Raw genomic sequence first — 18,911 nt, forward strand, 5'->3', positions numbered from 1 at the left:
TCCCTCTCTTTCTACTCCCTGCATCCGTAGCCTCACAAGTGCCGCACACGGAGCACTTTGGCCCCTGGTTGTTTTTTTTTTTTTTTTTTTTTTTTTTTTTTTCCCTTTCCTTCCCTGCAGTGCTTGATCTATGCTGTTTGCAAGTGGTGTGGCCCTCCTCTGAGACAGACATCAATTGCAAAGATCAGAGTGGGCTGGCTTTTGAAGAGGTTTTTTTTTTTTTTTTCACATTCTGCTTTGTAAACCCGCTGAGATGTACTGTTGCTTTCATGTCTCCTCTCCATCTGTCTCTCCAAAGGGCAAAGGGAGGGTCTTCCCATGGCTGGGGCTATTGATGCTGGCTGCAAATTCATTTCAATTAATTTCTACACTTTTTGTCCCAGGCACCGAACACCATTATATTCCTTGATTTTTGACCTTGTTCCAGCCAGGCTTCCTGTGAGCAACAAGAGGAAAATTTTCTGTCCCATCAGAAACAAAGCAAGAAAGAAAACCTTTCATTCGTTGCTGGGGTTGGGGGACGGAGGTCCATTAGATCCTATAGGACCTTTCTTTAGGTGGTATTGGGTCCTGAGCAATAAGTGTTACAGAGTATATTAATTACCTGGGCAATCTTCTAGGGATCCTTCCTGTGGCAATAGTAATGCATTTATTGACACCCTGCTGTATACTAGGCACTGTAGGACTTCAGTGACATTATTTCCTATGACTGTGTTGGAGCCACCTTTGGCCTACTGGGTGCAAAGTCTTATCTCTTTGCTTATAGCCTATCACCTGGCACACCCACTTCGGGCCTTCCCTTTCTGGCTTCGTCTAATGTTGCAGTGCAGAGTTGAATAGTTGATGACTAGATGGCCCTAAAAGCAGAAAATAGTTAAGATCTGGGAAACAAACAAAACTTTGACTCTGTGGACAGTTTATCTGGCTTGACACTGGATATGATGGCTCGTGTACCACCTACCTGTCACTCCACTCCTTACCCCACCCCCAGCCATTCTTCCTTTTTATTTCATTTTGTCCTCTAGATATTTTTATGTTTTTACAGAGGTGGTGACTCCTACGTCTAAATGCCAGTTAGTAATAGTTTGGCTTATTTATCTCTGGATTTCCTGTCAGGAGTCTCGGAATAGGCTGTTGGAGATTCTAAATGGTTTAATGAAGCATATATTTTTTCAGTGCGCCTTCCTTGAGAAGTCAGATTGTGTACTTGCGTGATGAGTAAGCAAGTCCTTGTGCTCTCCCTGTGAGAGCGGAGGACATCCCTGGTTTCTTGACTGCTGCTGTTGGGCAGTGGCGAATGTAGCCAAGATGGAAGAATGCTAATAGCAGCCTGAGCACCTTGGGTTTATTGGAGGTTTGCTAGAAGGGAGTCGTTGCAGGGCATCAGCTTTTGAATGTCGGGATGTTTCAGAAACACTGTGGCTCGCTTGTTAAAAGAGAAATGTAGATGGCCAGACTGAGCCTCGAGGATGCTGAATCAGTTAAGTGTTCTGTGGATACCTATGATGCTCATGAGAAGAAGCCAGCTGTGGGGTAATGTCTTGGCTCAAGGCAGTGATTTTAAGCAGTCCAAATAAGGTCATTATCCACGACGAGTTTTCAAATCCTGCTGCAGTTTATATTGAATGTGATGTCGCTATAAACTTTAAAGGCTGAAGCACATGTAACAGGAAATAAAATTATGCCCCTGTGCTGTAACCGCTCCGTAACTACATCTACCCTCAGTAATAACGACAACAACATTTGATGTTTATGCTTCGTAGTTTCAGAGCTCCGAACCCCATACATCTCCTGTGATTTTTCACGCCAGCCCTGGAGGTAGATGTTGGCAAGTGGTTACTTTTCATTTATTAATGATAAAACTAAAATGTAGAATACAAGTGATTCCTACCCACCCCAGCCCCAAATAGCTCAGTTATTAAACAGGGCTCTTCTAGAATTTCCATATAGCATTTCAGTGTCCCACGTTGTTCTTTTAGAGAAAGATTACAACATTCTCCTTTCACTGATGGAGGCAGGAAGAGCTGTCCCTGGGTGACAGCATGGGAGTGCCCACTGGCAAATGTAGACTGGTGAGGTTGTTTTTTTAAAGAGCATCCATCCCTAGCATGGAAGAAGTAAGTTCTCCTTTGTCTGACAGAAACTTTACAAGACGGGTCGGGAGATGCAGGAGAGGATCATGGACCTGCTGGTGGTAGTGGAAAATGAAGATGTGACTATGGAGCTAATTCAAGTGAACGAGGATCTGAATAATGCCATCCTTGGATACGAGAGGTGAGCAGAAGTCTGCCCTTACCCTCCACTAGCCCTCGCTTCACCACCGTGCTGTCAGATTCCTTCTAGAGAGCCCACAAGAACATTCTAGATGCCCTTTCTCTCAGTAGGGTGGCATGGTGAATAGAATGGTTTTCTCTTGTGTGGCTCCTGCTCTCCATGTATGAGAGATGCTCCTCTGCGTTGAAGAAACGCAGTGGACTCCCTTAGGAAGGTAGTGTTGCCATTGAGAATGACTAGGGCTATTTAGCTGTACAGTGGCCACATTTCTAACCAATGGATGAAGAATGCGGTGAGTCTGGCATATGAAAGAGGTGAGCAGGCTTAAATTCGAATCTAGATGATGTGAGATGATACAGATTACTTGCCTAACATTCTGAGCCTCCTCTTTTACAAAAACGAATTCTATCTTTGGAGGGGTTGATTTCCCCCCTCCCCAAAGGAATAAGTGAGATAATGTATATTACAAACAGCTGACAGTAGCATATTGATTGATACCCATTACATTTCTTTGTGTGACACTGGGATTAAACTTGTGACTTTGTCCCTTGGAGGCAAGTGAGTCACTGAATTATACACTGATACTTTTGTTAATGCTCCATTAAGACTTTAAAAATCACAAAGATTTTCACATGCATATGCATGTGACACGTACACACTCACATATACGTACTCTCTCTCTGTCTCTCTCTCTCTCTCTCTCTCTCTTTCTCACACACACACACACACACACACACACACACACACATACACACACACACACACATCAATATTGAGCGAACAGAACGAGGAAGGCAAAATGAGCAGCTCTACTGTGGTAGTTCCTTTCTTCTTCATAGGCTCACATTCATCACCTTGTAGGGACGGCAGCTTTTTGTAAGAACACATGACTGTGAGCCCAGTCACCGTTCACTGGACAGACTCACAAGGCTTGCCCATTCCTATGACGTAAATCTCTGTAAGCAGAAAAACATCCAAGGGCAACCACATGGTTTTCAGCATTACTGCTGCTGTCTGGTTTTCATTTGAGAGGATTCTGTTGCCAACCATAAGACCATTGGTTAAGGGCCTCCTCTAAGGGAGTTCTTTTGTTTATTGGGTCTAGATCAGGAACTTGGATTGTTTGTTCTGACTGGGCTCTGGACAGTATGCACCGCAGAGAGTGTGGTCCTTGAATCCCAAGATAGAGATATGGAGTTTCTAGAAAAGATGCCTGTCAGTTTTGCTATTCAGTCATAACTATTATGGTTTGAAGCAACACAGAGTTATTATTATTATTATTAATTATTATTATCATTATTACTAGTACTACTAGATCCTAAACTAGGTCCTCCAAGTTAGGAGATGCAAGTGAGTGTCTCTGGACTGGATTGCAGATACCAGGAGGACTTCATTTCCCTAAAGGAGCCTCCACCTCCTTACTTTGCAGCCTGCAGAGGCTCCCTGCTTTCCTTGGTCCACAGCCTCTTTCTTCCATTTTCTGTTCCAATGCCTACTTCACAACAGTTCCCATCTTAATACTCTGACTGTTCCTTCTGGGTCTTCCTTTCCAAGGACAGCTTTTATCACCACAGTGAGCATGTCTCTAATATCCAAGAAAATCTCCCAGCTAGGGTAGATTTGCTAACTGACTTCATTCCGTTTGCATTCTTCGGTCCCCCAGTTAGGTCTACCATCCTAACTGCTTCTCTTGCCTGTCATAGTTGCTGAGTTAATAGGGCCTGGGTAGCATTAGAGGAGAACACTATTTTCCTTATAACAGTCCGATCTCCAAGTCTTCAGGGATTCACCTCCATCCTACCTGCAAAACAGTTTCATTGATCTACTTGGCAAATGCGCACATTTTGGAAGACTCTGCAACAGCAGTTCTCAACCTTCCAAATGCTCCAACCCTTTAATATAGTTCCTCAGGTTGTATTGACCACCCCCCCCCCATAATATTAGTTTTGTTGCTACTTCTTAACTGTAATTCTGTTGTGAATCATAATGTAGATAATTTTTGGAGACAGAGGTCTGCCAAAGGGGTCCCAACCCACAGGATGAAAACTGTTTATCTAAAACATAAGCATGTTCAACTACAGAATAAACTTTTAAAGTATTTGGGCATTTGGAGTCAATGGATCATAATGGCAATACCACTAAGTTTCTGAAGCAAGTTTTAATTTGCAAACCAGTTCCACGTCTGCTGTCTATCGTATCACTCTGAGGAGCTATCTGATTTTGCCCCCTGAAAGTCCACTTGTGAAGAAATGGCTCAAAGGTTCTTCCCATTTAGCAGACGGAACACTGAGGCTCAGGAAGTCAGACCTACAGGCATGTAGGGAGTAGAGAGGAATGTGGGCTTCTTTAGCATCACTAGTCTACCTACTCCTCTACCATCCTAACTGCTTCTCTTTTACCTCGGTGAGCAAGCAGTGGACGAGTGAGGCAGCAGTGTGACATAGCAGCCTTTGCTTTAGGATGGAGTGTCTTAAGGATGCCATGCTGAACAGTGAATGGCTTTTCATGCACTTGAATACATGTTAATTCTCTGGCAATTTTGTACATGAATATGATTCATCCCAGTTACTCTCCCCCTCAGCTCCGTCTTCTCTCTCTTGTAGCTCTATCAATCCTTCCGCTCATACACACATGCACACGCAAACACACACATGTGTGAATACACACAGTACCTTTCCTAAATTTATAATTTGTATGTTTTGCTAAATGACCCATTTATTTTAATCGGGCCCATCTGTGTGACTGTTGGATTAATTCTGAGAAAATTATTTACAATTATTTATAATGACAAAGTAAGAAACAATCTTACATTTGATAATAAGAATTGGTAAGGATATTGTTGATTATTATGATAAAATATTATAAGTATTAAAAAATTACAGATCTACGAGGCTATAAAAATACAACATAGTTGAATTAGGATATGGAATTGAATAAGGTATAATTTCAACTAAGTTTAAATGTAGCTAGACATCATGGCTATGCCTATAATTCTAGAATTCCAGTCACAGGCAGGAAGATCTTAGGTCTAGCCTGTCCTACATACAAAATACTATCTCAAAGCAAATCAATAGAAAAGTACATAAATAAATGAACAAATAAATAAAATCAGCCTTGAAATCACACATACTGTATTATTATTAATAAGGCTAATTTCTAGAAAATGGGATTTATTAAGTTTTCTTCTTCAACGTTTGCATTTCCTCAGTTTTCTCAAAAAGGGTTGGGGCTCTATTAGCTATAAGATGGAATTTGGTGGCTATCTTGTGATATGGGCAATGGAATGTAGAGCTTCAAACTCTAAGCCATATCCCCACCCCTGGAAGAGTTACTAAATGTATTTCCCAGGAATTGAGTAAGGGTGAGGCAACCTCACTGTATCGGCTATGGGTGTATTTGATAATGCTGGCTCTGTTTGATAAGTCATGTGGCACTTTGCTCATTTCAACAGGTTTGCTCGAAACCAACAAAGGCTTTCGGAACAGAAGAGGAACCCAACAGAAGCGACCAGTGTAAGTGATTAGAAACGCCCTATCTTACTAATTGTGCTTCAGGAAGCAAGGATTCCCTCAAAATAGCTCTTTAAAAGAAAACCGCACATTGACAACCTACAGTGGGTTTGGTGGTGTGGTTTCCTCTTAGGTCCGAACTCTAAGCAAGGACTCCTATGCTTAAGAAGATGTACTTTATGCTACGGTGGCCTGGTGGCGGAAGTTTGCCTTGAAAAATATGTAAAGGAATGTGTGTAGAGCAAGCCATGGTAAGCTGCGTGATTTCCCTCTCCTCCATTGTAGCTTTGTTTGCTTTGTTTTCAGACTTCCAGCGAGCCCTCTGCTCCTTCCTGCGATCTCCTCGACCTAAGTCCCATCGTGCCAGTGCCTACGCCCAACGAAGGAGCACTCAACTCCGTGAACGCTCAGCTTTCAGGCCTAAGTAAAGAAGCGACTGAACCTTCTCTCAGTAGCAGAGGAGGCTGATGGGGAATAGTGTGTTCTCCTTGGTTTCCTTAGCTGAACACTTCCCGAGAAGTATAGAAATCAGTCTATCAGAGAACTATCATCAGGAGACAGAATCACTGCCCTGCAACATGGTTGGGTTAGATCCAGCAAATGAGGGGGTGTGTCGAGGAGGGTCTTGGAACTCATCCCACTGACCTCAGTGGACTCTACCTGCCTTGTAAGAAGTTTTATTCCCCGCTAGCCGATAGGTAGGTCACTTCTGGAGGTAGACTGTTCCTGTTAAGAGTTCTCTGCTGTTCCACAGTATCAGATAAGCGACTAATTGATGCAGACAGGGGAATTCAGGAATTTGAGGCAAGAGCAAATGGTAGTTAAGTGTGAAGGTAGTGAGGGGAGCTAGTTGGTGGTCCAGGTCTGCCCGTAACCTTTGAGCCTTTCCTATTTTCTGAAGAGAAGCAATGATTTGAAATGGAATGGTATTTGCAGAATGAACTGTAGGCTTGAAGTAGCCTACCTTACCTAACTTTTGGTAGTTTCTATCCTTACTTCCAACAAGTTTCCTTCTGCTACAAAATAAGCATAATGAAAAAAAAGAAAATCTACAGTTTGAGTTCAGCCAAACCGTAATTTGTTTTTCTCTACCATTTTGGTGTCTCCACAGCTAGGGTATTTGGTATTGAATTTGTGGTTTCATACAGCCTTCTTCATTTCTGAAGTATTGGAGGCTTGCTTGTGTAAGCCAGTGAGATCTGTGGAACTATTTGCGTTGGAGAGTTTTCATGGGTTTGTTTTGGATTTTGGGCAATAGAAGATAATTATTCCCTTTTGGTGTCTTAATATTATGGGAATGTAAGAGCTTAGAGGTAAAGCTCTGTGGGAATTGTAGCTGGTCACTTTTGTGCTAGGATAGAAGACATGTGCTGTTCTTTCCATTTTGAATGAGCTTGAGATTTTGGAATATCCCATACATGAGATTTTCTATTTGTGATAGCCTCTTTATGTGGCATGGATTGGCTGCCATTGTCTCTTTTTCTGTCCCCTATAAATGATAGTGTCTAGTCTCTCTTAGAGGAAACCCTATGATTTAATGGAGACAGAAGTATCTAAATTAACTTTTGTTTTAACTGTGGAAAATTGAGCATAATAATGATGGTACACATGAACATGATAAAAATTGCCTTAAAAATATAAACAAATGCATTTTATATTCTAGGTGTCAGCTCTCCGAGCCCTGTTATAACAAACAACTTGTATCCCAGTCTTCAGCCACAGATGGATTTACTAGCATCAGAAGATGTAGAAATGCCCACCTTGTAAGTATATCAGTGATACCAGATAACGTAATGCCATGGCATTCCGGTTATTTAATAAAACATGTCGTGTGAAACTCTTTCTGGGGAGATGTGACCAAGCATCTATTCATCCTAGATACCTACAACAGACCAAAGTATAAATACCACCGAAGTCTAACTTGGTGAACCATGAGTTTTATTGGAGTTACTTATAGGAATATAGCTGAAGGGTAATTTACAGGAGCAGAAATGACTCAAAGATGCTGCATCAACAAAAGCCAACGTCAGGATGGGTGATAGCTCATGAAAGCAAGAAATCTGGAAATCACTGTACAAACCTATAGTCACCTCAACAGGATAGTGTCTCTCTTCCAGGCACTTCAGTTCTGCGCCTCTTCTAGGCTGTTTATTTCTGTTTCTTCCAAGTGGCTTAGTCGTCTCAGCTTCTTCCAGGTGACTCTGCTGGTCTACGCTTCTTCTAGGCAGTTCATCTTGTTTGAGAGTGTCTCTCAGCAGTCTTTACAGCTAACATGCTGGGAGAGGGCGGAGCCTAGTGATTCTGGTCAGTTTCAGTGACTTCCTGAAGCTATCAGGTTGATTACTTTCTGAGCATAAGGAGAGCCCTTGCAGGATGGAATGGTAAACTCCCCTTAGAACATCCTGTTGTGTCACTTCCTTTTAACCATCCTTTGTTTTAAGGAACCTCCCTCCAAGACAGACATTTTTAAATCTTAGAGGAAACTGCTGTACAATACATGGTGCAGATAAATAGAGATCTTACAGTCAGACAGACCTGTGTCAAAATCTTAGCCTTGCTTCATTTTAGCAGTTTGGCCCAGTGTGAAATTCTTAGCCACTGTGAGTTATCATTTTCGTCTAAGAATACTTCTTAGGAGTCACACAAAGATCATGAAATGTAAGTAAAATTCCTAATGTGGTATTTAATCCATCCCATAACAAGCTTTCAGTATGTCTCTTTCTGATTTTGTTCATGGTAGTCAGTTATGAAAAATACAGAGACCAAGGAGGATGGGGAATGGTTTTGGTGAGGTTAAGGGCCACACCAACTTCATGACATGCCTATGTATAGCAATGCTTGGTCACTTTGTTGAGTTTAGTTTAGTTTTGTTTGATTATTACTCCATTTGTGCACAAGAGGAAACTGGGACTTAGAAATAAAACTTGCCAAAATCCACATAGTAATTAGCAAAGTCACCAAATCAGAAATACCAGTGACTCTTAAAGAAATAGCAGTGGCTCATAAATGTGTGCAATGGTTTGCAGATTTCTCAGAGAATGGAAAAAACCAAGATTGGTTTTATTTATTTATTTATTTATTTATTTATTTATTTATTGTCTTTTAGAGTGATATGCTCTATAGCACAGGCTGACCCAGAACTCACTAGGTAGCCAAGGCTGACCATAAACTCATAACAGTCTTTGTACCACCATCTCCCAAGCGCAAGGTCATGAACTATCCTGTCTGGCATCCTGGTGTATTGTTTTTTTCTCTCAGATTGGCCAGAGTTGAAGTGTTTGATAGGAACTTGTTGGCTGCAAATTCTGTAACTACAAAATTCTGTAACTTTATAAGGGACAAGTGGCAATGTTTACTAATAAAATTAACACTGCATTTCCTTTGGACCTGAAAGCTTAAGTCAGTGATAGGCAGGCATGAACTACTTTCCCGTCGTCATGGTAACCTTGCTGGGTAACATGAGGATGTGTGAGTAAGACGGAAAAATTGGCCTTGTAGCAAATGTCTCCACAAGAGTCTTTAAGGAAGCCAAATCTTAGCTACCGGTTCTTACCTCTGTCCAACCCATCAGATCATACTCCAGTGTGCTTAGAATCACTGGAATGACTATTAATGTCTGTCACACAGCGAACTTGAAGACACAGGACACATATCACATTGCCAGCCCCCATAAGTTCTGACTGACTCAGTGGTCCAAATCTTAGTTTTCTCCTCATTCCAGGAGATTTACAAACTAGTGGCTTAAAAAACAAAATAAAAAAACAAAACAGACAAACAAACAACAAACCTGGTGTCTATCAGTTAATCCTCCGTAGATAATGTGCTTCGCCTTAAGGTTTTGTTGTGTTTTCTCTGTTAGTTTTCAGCAGTTTGTGATGTGTGGGTATGATTTATTCAGACATATTCAGACATATTTATGTAGGGTGGGCTGAGTACTTTAGTTTCCTATGGTTGCCATTACAAATTCCCACAAATGAGGTGGCTTAAAACCACAGGTAATTATCTCATCGTTATGCAAGCAAGATGTCTGGATTTCAGTCTGACTAGCATCTCACAGTCACGGCCCTCCGGCTCGTCCTCATTTTGAGGACTTGGTATTCCTTGGCTTGGCTGGTTTATTGGCTGTTCTAATTTCTGCCTCGCTCACTCACTTTTTCTAAGATCACTATCCATTGACTTGAAGCCTAATCCCATCATCCAGGTGAAAAGCCCTAACTACATGCACGGAGTCCTCTTTTCTGAATAAGACATCACAGGTTCCAGGCTTTACGACTTGAACATGCTTTGAGAGAGGATGGATAGCATTCAGTTCACCACATGGGCCTCTGGAATCCATGAGTTCATGTCTTTTGCCAAACTACTTTGGTAGGGGGGGCTTACTTATTCATATTTATTTTCAGTGCTACACACAGTTTGCTTTCTTGCTGGGACTCTGCCAGCAGTCGTTGGCTCTGTACCATCTCCTAAGTATTTTAGGGCCGGCTAGTTAGTCTCTTTCACACTTGTTCAAAGTTGAGCATGTCTCTGATGTACGTTCAAGTTCACCAACTGTTCACAACGAAACTTGTTCTGAATATGTTACTAATTTTCATTTTTACAAAATTCACTTCTGTATGCTCTCTACTTGTTAGCTGATACTTTCTATTTCTTTTCTCCATTTAAAAAGTATTACTGAGTACTTGCATCTTGGAATATTTGCACTACAATAGCTGCTTTAAAGTCTCCTTGGGATAGCTCCAGCATCCATGTCCTCTAGATATTCATTTCTGTTTGCTGTTGACTTAATATATTAATTTTTTCTGGTTCTTTATATAACTAGTCATTTTGAATTATATCCTTAGCATCATTTGATTTTATTAGTATATGCTTGGTTTTGGTAAAATGTCATTGATAATGTGGATACTTTGATTTGAGTAAGCGAAGAACTTGGTTAGATTCACTTCACAATCTCAGCCTGCTTCTGTCTATGGGGTTCGAAAGACAGCTGAATTTTCAAAGTCTTGCAGTGCATTTCAAATCTGTCCCGCCATGTATGTACCACCTTGAAGTCAACCAGAAGTGTAGTAGCTGTTTGTGTCTGTGTTCTTGGTATTTTGACATCATTATGGAGACTGGATTCGTGAACATATACGGGTCACTCTTAGGCGTTCATAACAACCTTACAAGAAAGTTTTCCTGAAATCTCTCACCTTGGTGGTATCTCTGGTGTTCCCCTTCTCTGTTTTCTACTCATCTGATTCTCCTCTCACTGGATCATCAGTCCCCACTGCCACCTACTACCCCATGCTGTTGAAGCCATAGCTCTGTCCATTGGAGAGGAAGTTTCCCGAATTTGAGTTAAATCTCCTATCAGTCCATGTTGCCTCTGCAGCCAGGGCAGTCTCTGGGCTTGGCTATGTTTGGAATGTAAAGGTGGGTCAGAGGCGGCTAGGGGAGTCTTTTTTGCTCCCTGCATTCAAATAGATGCTTTTTCCCCCCAGTACTGTATGTCTTATGCCTGTATCTGGGGTTCAGGTTGCATTCAAGTCTAGAGGATACAAAAATAAATAAATAAATAAATAAATAAATAAATAAATAAATAAATTCAATAATAGTTTACTGGAACTTACATTTTGGTCATTTTTCCCAGTCAGCCATTTTCACATTCCTGACTAGCTTCTGGCTTTTTGTTTTGTTTTATTTATGGTTTCCAGCTTTTCTAGTGGCGTTCTGTAAGAGGAATGGGATGAAACAATGTTTGTCCACTCCACTTTACCCAGAATGAGAACTCTCCCATCTCTCTTCTCTAACTCTTGCTCTGCACTGCTTCTCATCATTCAAGCTGTTAATGGGTGTTAGCTATGGATGGAAAGAGTAAAGGCTCTGTTTGCACTCATACGCTGTGCACACTCCAGGGCCACAGATCCACTACTGCCGAGGGCCGATGCTGTCTTTGATGTTGAGTTTCATGATGTGACCCGGAAGGCACTCAGACCAGATGGCAATGGCTATCATTTTGTGAGTGTGAAGTGGGGGCACCATTTTGTGTAATTTTCCAGCCTTCTTTTCAGACCAGGAGGATCAGTTTCTTACTTTTTGCATTTGTGTTCTCGCTGTAGGGTAATCATGCTGTGTTATCACACTATCCTAGGTTTCCCCAGAGGACCAGCCAAAACCTCGCCTCGAGTCACACATATGATAATGTGAGTAACCAAGCCCTTTTGCTACAGTTCACCTAGTCAGCCGCTGATCATGACCCAGGCACTGTTTGTTGACTCTTAGGTTTTACTCCGCGTTATCTTCACAGTTGGCTGGCAGAGCCATTGCTGGCCACCTCAATCTTTTGAAGATAGGCAAATTTTATTTTACTTCTCATAGATGAGATGGTTAAAGATGATGATTTTATAATTTTTGTGATATAGCTCAGTGGTGCAACACCTGTCTAATTGCACAGACCCTAAGTTTGATCTCCAGCACTATTAAGAAAAAAAACAGTTCAACACTGTTTGTATTTGCAAAGACTTGGAAGCTGTTCGTCACTCCCTCTCTAAGCCCCTTCCAAGGGCAACAGTGTCTCACGTAGTCATACTTGTGCCTAATTCCTGTCCTAGTCTTAGCTAGCACTTCCTCTTATGTGCTCATGACTCTCACATAGCCCTCATTTCTTTTCATTTCTTCTCCGGGTCTCGTCTTCTCTTGTAGCACAGACTTCCCTCTGTCTTGTTTACCTTCATTCCTTTAGGACCCTTTGTTTCCCCATCTTTCTCCTTAGAGACAGGGTCTCCTTTACCCAAAGTGGACCACAAACTCCTCAGCCTCATGCCTTTACCATCTAAACAATGGGATTAAAGGCATGCATTACCAGCCTTAATATGACCAAGATTTGACAATCAATGAAATTTTATCTTCAGCCTAGACCCTGTTCTCTGAACCCAGTAAATTCCATTTACTCTGCTCCCTTTCTTCCCAGTAACTACTCTCCTCAGAAGCACTGAAGAACCAGCTCTTCTAACAGATTCCATACCTCACTAAACACTTTGTCAGGTGCTTAAAGCCTTGTAAATATCATTGATCCCACCGTTTTCCCTTCTGCTTTAAAATATGCTAACTGCCCACATCTCTCCACTTTCACACCCCAGCTTAAGTGATCATACAGTGGATACTGTAATAACTTCTCCAGGCTTGTTTTACGCTTTTGCCTCCCAACGACTTTCTGCAGTCCCAATCCATCTCATTCAGCCCCAGATGATCCCAGAGTCATCTACTCTTAGCAAAACAAACCCAAGCAATCTCCAGACATGCCACTCATCCGCTCAAGCCCCACCTGCTTACCTTCCCCATTGGTTTATTCTGTAAAAAGCTCAGAATGGCAATCTATCGCACTGTCTTTAACCTCTGCTGTCTTGACTCCTGGCCTCTCTTGGCTCACTATGCATCAGCCATGATAGCCTTCCTGATGTCAGAGCCTAGAAACCTGTGCTCTCTAATATCAGTCAGCCCTTTGCCTGACGGTACCCAGTGGTGAGGCATTCGTTGCCAGGCTGAGAATCCCATTCTAGCTCAGCCTCTCTCCTCCCATAGCCTGCTCTTTCACCACAGAACAGGCCACTGGACACTGATCCTATTTCTTGTCTGTTTTATTTAGAGTCTTACGAGTGCCTGGCAACTAAGTAGTAGATGCCCAGAACATATTTATAGGATGGAGGAAATTACAAAACGTGGTTTTGCCTGAGTCAGGATCTTGCTGTGTAGATGGGGTGAGCCTGGAGTTCATCTTCCTGACTCAGCCTCTCAGGTTCTATCTTTATTTGGGCGTGCTAGCTAAACCTAGACCAAGAAGAAATTTATCTTTATTGGCTTTGCTTTGATAGCATCACTGTATGCCTACCTGTAAACTGAATTTCATTCCAGTCCAAGGCTGAGATTTCACATTCAGGGGGAAACGGAAGCTAGACTGAACCCACCCAATTCCAATTCTTCCTTAAAAGCAGTGTTTTTAAATACATTTTACATTTTATGTGGGAAATGGAATATAACGAGCATGAAACCAGGCAGAAAAGTAGTCAATCTTACAAGTATAGTTATTGCTTTAGAATGAAAGTAGTAAAAATGACTGGTTCCTACTCGATTGAGTGTGTACGGTTCTTGGCGCAGTGCCATTTGGAAGCCAGAAAATCTGAGTAAGAAAAGTGCTTACTGTAGAATGTATGCCTCAATGTGTGTTGTACTTCCTTCAGATTCACTCCAATTCAGTATTACTCCAGCCAGTTAGCCTACACACCGCCACAGCAGCAGCAGCAAACCAGAGGCTGCCACCCTTGCCAAGCAGTCATCCAGGTATGCAAAACCTTACACTTTGCATCAAGTAAGTAAACTTGTGAGAATGCCGGAATCTGCCAGAAATGATTACCTCAAAATAGGGGAGAATTATGGAGAGCTCACTGTTCATTGAAGCTACATGTAATAAACTCAGGGATGACACCCTTTTGACTCCCATTAGTTGAGGCCGGGAAACATTTTCTAGACAGACCTGTGGAACTCAGTATCATTTGAACAGTCTGTCTTGGTTGTATTTGTTACACTCATATACTTAAAATCTAAATTAAATATTCAATATTATGTTAAATAGAAATGGATTGGACGCACTCTTCCCAAGCACAGTGTACTTACTAGTCTTTGTTTTCTCCATCTAAAGTGATAAAAGACGGTGATCTCCAGCCGCCCAATTACTACGAGGTAATGGAGTTTGATCCTTTAGCCCCCACTACAGAGTAAGTCATTTATACAATTACTAATTTATGCTTTGTTGTGATTCCCTTTGGTGACAGAGCTACCCGAGCTTGGACATTCATTTAACTTTGTTTAGCTCTTGGCAGAAATTGATTGCCTTATTAAAAAGATTTGATTTTACGGTGGGCATTGCTCTTAATAGCCTTATTGCTCTCTAAGAAATAAAAATGCATATGAATCAGAAGATGGCCTAGTCGGCCATCAGTGGAAAGAGAGGCCCATTGGTCGTGCAAACTTTATATGCCTCAGTGGGAACGCCAGGGCCAAGAAGTGGGAGTGGGTGGATAGGGGAGTGGGTGGGAGAACGTGTGTGGGACTTTTGGGATAGCATTGGAAATGTAATTGAAACAAATACCCAATTTAAAAAAATATGGAAAAAAATGCTAGGGTTGCACATTAAGAATTAACCAGAACCAACATTCTGCATAGATTGGTGGCAAGTGTGTCTAGCTTGAAGGGGACACTATTCATTGACAGCATGTTAATGCCACATTTTAAAACCCAGAACTGAATCAAAAAGGCATGTAAAAGACCTTTTTGTGTTCAACATGTATAGCAAAAATATCACTAAAAGTGACTATGAATGTTAAAACTGTTTTACAGCCAGCAATAGCCATAACAGACTCATATACTTTGAGCACAGAGGAGACAAATGTAGGAGGGCCACAGCAAGGCCAGTGTAGGCTACTTGGCAAGACCTTGACCAAAAGAAAGATGAAAATTCTCCTAGCATCCTCACTTAATGATTTTCCGTTTGCCAAGCAGTATTTTGCAATAGACAGTAAGCACATCATAGGGTTTTATTATTTTATGTGTTTTATTTGCCTGCGTGCATGTCTGCACACATCTGTACCTGTGGAGGCAAGACAAGGGTATCAGATTCTGTGGAACTGATGTTATAGACCACTGTAAACCTCTATGTGGGTGCTGGGCATTGACCCCAGGTCCTCTGAAAAGTAGCCAGTGTTTTTAACTGCTGAGCCCTCTCTCCAGTTCCATATCATATTACTGCCCCCTCTATGCCCTGACACCCATAAAAAATGCTCAAAACAAGTTTTTGGAAATCACTATTCAGAAACTGGTAATCTGGAATCTATAGCTGATCCCAGTTGTATTTTGTTTGATCTATGCAGAATTGAAAATGTACATTTAAAAAATTAATTACTAACAGTTTAAAAATAATATAACCAAAATAGTCAGCACTTGTCAAGCTTTGGGATCCTGCTTTGGCTTACCTGTTTATACTCTAACAAAGGTGGTAGTAGTGAGAAGTGTATGTCTCCTGTACAGAGTATATTCTGCAGTTCACCAGAGCCCACTTGACCCATGACTGCCAATGACCGCACATGTAAGCATTAGATGTGCCCCCCTTATTTAGGCCCTTAAGAGTAGACAGCCATTTTGGCAACATTTATTAGTAAACCTTAGTGGACTCAGGACCTTCCTGACCTGAGTGCTGGGATTACAGGTATGTACACCCAACACTTTTTCTAACTCAGGATGATGCAATTTCCCTAGGTAATGCTTGATAAAAGTTGTTACGTCACTGAACATATTGGTAGTTAGAGAAACTGGCACTTACATCCCATGTCTAGCTATGTCAGGTCCCTGAGGCTATTCGGATTAACGGCTTTAATTAGGTATGTCATGTCCAGGTACCTCAGGTGAGAGAGATGGTCAGTAAGCAATCTGGAGAAGTAAAACCTTCGATTCTCACCACTGTGGTTCTTGCTTTCTGGAGACTTAGAACCTCGGGTCCACTGAAGGTCTGATTAAATCCAGGAACTTAAGGAAAAGCAGCCTCAGAAGTTCTGGGCTCTTCACAGCACTTGGCCAGGAATCCCAGTCCAAGAATTTTCTTTTTGTCTCAGTGGGACATATATAAAAGAATACAGATAATTCTCTTGTCGAACATTTCCCGTATTTTGAAGGCAGTGACTATGCTGTAAACATTAAATGTAAAGTGGAGACAGAAGTTATGTCATTGCTGTCAGTAGTAAAGGGTATAGTGACTAGAGTGGATGTAACAGGAATAACTAACCTAAATGAAGGCCAGAGGGCAGTCAGAGGAGGCAGCATTGCTAGTTGTTGCCAAGTCTACAAAAGAACTTGAATAGAAACCCAGTAGAAAGTTCTAGCACATTCCATGAGCTGGGAATGCCAACACACAGAATGAAGAAAGTAATGGGGATCTAGTGCCAGACATGGAAACTTTAACCTGTGGATAGCTATGATAACACTCTCCAGAGCACAAACAGGTCAAAAACCCAGAACTCCATGCTGTGTTAAGTTACATGGAAATAGGTGGTTGTATGAAAAGCCATTCCAGTGGAGACAGAGTTTTATCTTTGAAGTAAAAAAAGAAAATCAAACTGCCCAAATTTGAATCATAGTTTTCCTTTAAATCAAAAGTAAAAGTGAATTGGGTTTGAAAGGACATAGCAAAGACTCTAATATTGGATGTTGTATGTTAGAATAAGCTCAGCTCAAGGTTAAAGATCTCTTTTAAATCATTTATGATGCCTGACCATTCCTCAAGAGCCTGTATTTTTTGTTCCAGTGATGGTAATATAGTACTTTGAAGCTGATGTGCCTTGGTGGCTTTTTTTTTTCAGAGCTGTTTATGAAGAAATTGATGGTTACCACCAGAAAGGAGCTCAAAGTCATAGTGACTGCTAAGGTAAAAGACACCAGCTTATGCAACTTAACTTACATAGAATTTCAGTGGAATTATCACATTTTGTATGAAATTCTGTAAGGACCACATACGCCTGACACTTGCTTTAGTACAATACCAAATTCCTCTGAATTACTTAGTGATGACCAGTGCTCACTAATGAAATATAATCTCTGTGCTCTTGTCTAGAAATGAGGCATGGAAATTCAAAAGTTAATTTTGGGCATATAAGTATTAATGCTAACAAAACCAGATGATCAGTAGAAATTCCTTGTCATTTTAATGCAGCTCTTATGGCTCTGGTGGGCAGTACATACCCAGCTACCTGGACAACAGAAGCCATCATTAGTGCTCCTGCACCCATTATCCTATTCACACACTACTGGACACCTGACCTCTAATGACCTGTTCTCTTTTTATTCCCTTCTCATCTGTAACCATGGGAGGGGGAAGTGCCTTCCAGCCTTTCTGCTGTTTAACTGTGGTCTTCCAGTCGTTCGGGAAGGGCAGATGGGCCAATGTCTTCTCTTTATTTCAGATACACAAAGGGCCAGCTCTCTAAAGGAATCCTTGATCAGCAGAGGCCTGACAGACAAGACTTGCCAACAGGGAGAGCCCCAGTGGACCATTTCTCTGCTGGAAGCTTCAACAGAAGAGTTAACACTTCCTGGCCAACACTGCTGTTCCTGACAATGCCTTGAGACTTCAAGAAAATCTGGTTGTGAGGAAAACTGCCTAGGACTAGGCCAACTGGTTAAACTGTGAACTCTTACATTGTGCAGCCACTGCCTGCCATCAGTACAAATTATGACAGATCTATGATGGGGTACTTTAAGATCGATCATCCTACTATAAAATATTATAAACAGATGGGGAAAGGAAGAAAATGAGTGCCTTTATTTAACTGAATCTGAATGTACAATTCAGTTTGTACTTGTTTATAAATAACATTTTGGTTTAGAATTGCTTGAGAGACTTGTTTAATTATATTTCAAGTGCCTGAGTAGGCCACTGCATCAGGTGGCCTAAGATGTAGTTAGTCCTATGTAAACATTCTTGTTAAACATTCTTGTTTAACAAGAATGTTAAACATTCTTGCCTTTTATTATAATTCACATTCTGATTTGAAACAAAGACTCTTGGAAAACTGGACGATGCATCATTTACATAAAATTAAATTACTATTAATTTGTCAGTTGTGTTGTTGTTGTTTTGTCTTCTAGTTTAATGAGCTTTTATGTCAGTAAATCTTCACAATTTTACCCTTACATGATGTTAATGAACTTGGATTTATGATGGTAAATGCTAGCTTAGACTAGCAGGTGTAATTCTTCTGTTAGATGGTGATTCTGTCATTTCCAGATGATTATCTAGTCAGTACTCGGAATAAAACAGCCCTCGAGCTTAACAGAAAAAGGCACACTTGCACTCAGAAGGCAAACGTGGGAGCAAGTGACTCCTCCTCCACTCCACACTGAGTTTTTAACTGTTGGGCCAGCCAAAGAAAACTCAGCAGGTGAAAGCACGCGCTCCCCTGATTCCTGAGACAGTAAGACAAAGCTGTCTCCCACAGCTTGCCCATTGTCTGCTGCAGCATGGGTGGCATTCATCCTCCTCACATATTAAGAAGATAAATTTTAAAATTTGTAAATGGTGTCAGGTTATACTGAAGGAAAACAGCA

General features: G+C 41.3%; 1 protein-coding gene across 2 annotated transcripts in view; it reads left to right on the plus strand.

The window, feature by feature from the left end:
• Nucleotides 1-18,424, plus strand: part of Tom1l1 (target of myb1 like 1 membrane trafficking protein) — a 42,292-nt gene extending 23,868 nt beyond the window's left edge. Inside the window, exons 8-17 of one of the 2 annotated variants that reach the window (XM_029483603.2) lie at nucleotides 2,141-2,274; nucleotides 5,726-5,786; nucleotides 6,090-6,207; nucleotides 7,447-7,546; nucleotides 11,678-11,780; nucleotides 11,882-11,965; nucleotides 14,000-14,099; nucleotides 14,458-14,533; nucleotides 17,168-17,232; nucleotides 17,768-18,424. In XM_029483603.2, coding sequence (XP_029339463.1) covers nucleotides 2,141-2,274; nucleotides 5,726-5,786; nucleotides 6,090-6,207; nucleotides 7,447-7,546; nucleotides 11,678-11,780; nucleotides 11,882-11,965; nucleotides 14,000-14,099; nucleotides 14,458-14,533; nucleotides 17,168-17,231 — 840 coding nt within the window. In that variant the 3' untranslated portion in view covers nucleotide 17,232; nucleotides 17,768-18,424. The remainder of the gene's footprint in view (nucleotides 1-2,140; nucleotides 2,275-5,725; nucleotides 5,787-6,089; nucleotides 6,208-7,446; nucleotides 7,547-11,677; nucleotides 11,781-11,881; nucleotides 11,966-13,999; nucleotides 14,100-14,457; nucleotides 14,534-17,167; nucleotides 17,233-17,767) is intronic. The other variant, XM_021177885.3, reaches the window with a different exon arrangement.
• Nucleotides 18,425-18,911: the final 487 nt, after the last annotated feature.

The sequence above is a fragment of the Mus caroli genome, unplaced genomic scaffold (assembly GCF_978045245.1).
Source record: "Mus caroli unplaced genomic scaffold, Mus_caroli_1 scaffold_13, whole genome shotgun sequence".
NCBI classification, from domain to species: domain Eukaryota; kingdom Metazoa; phylum Chordata; class Mammalia; order Rodentia; family Muridae; genus Mus; species Mus caroli.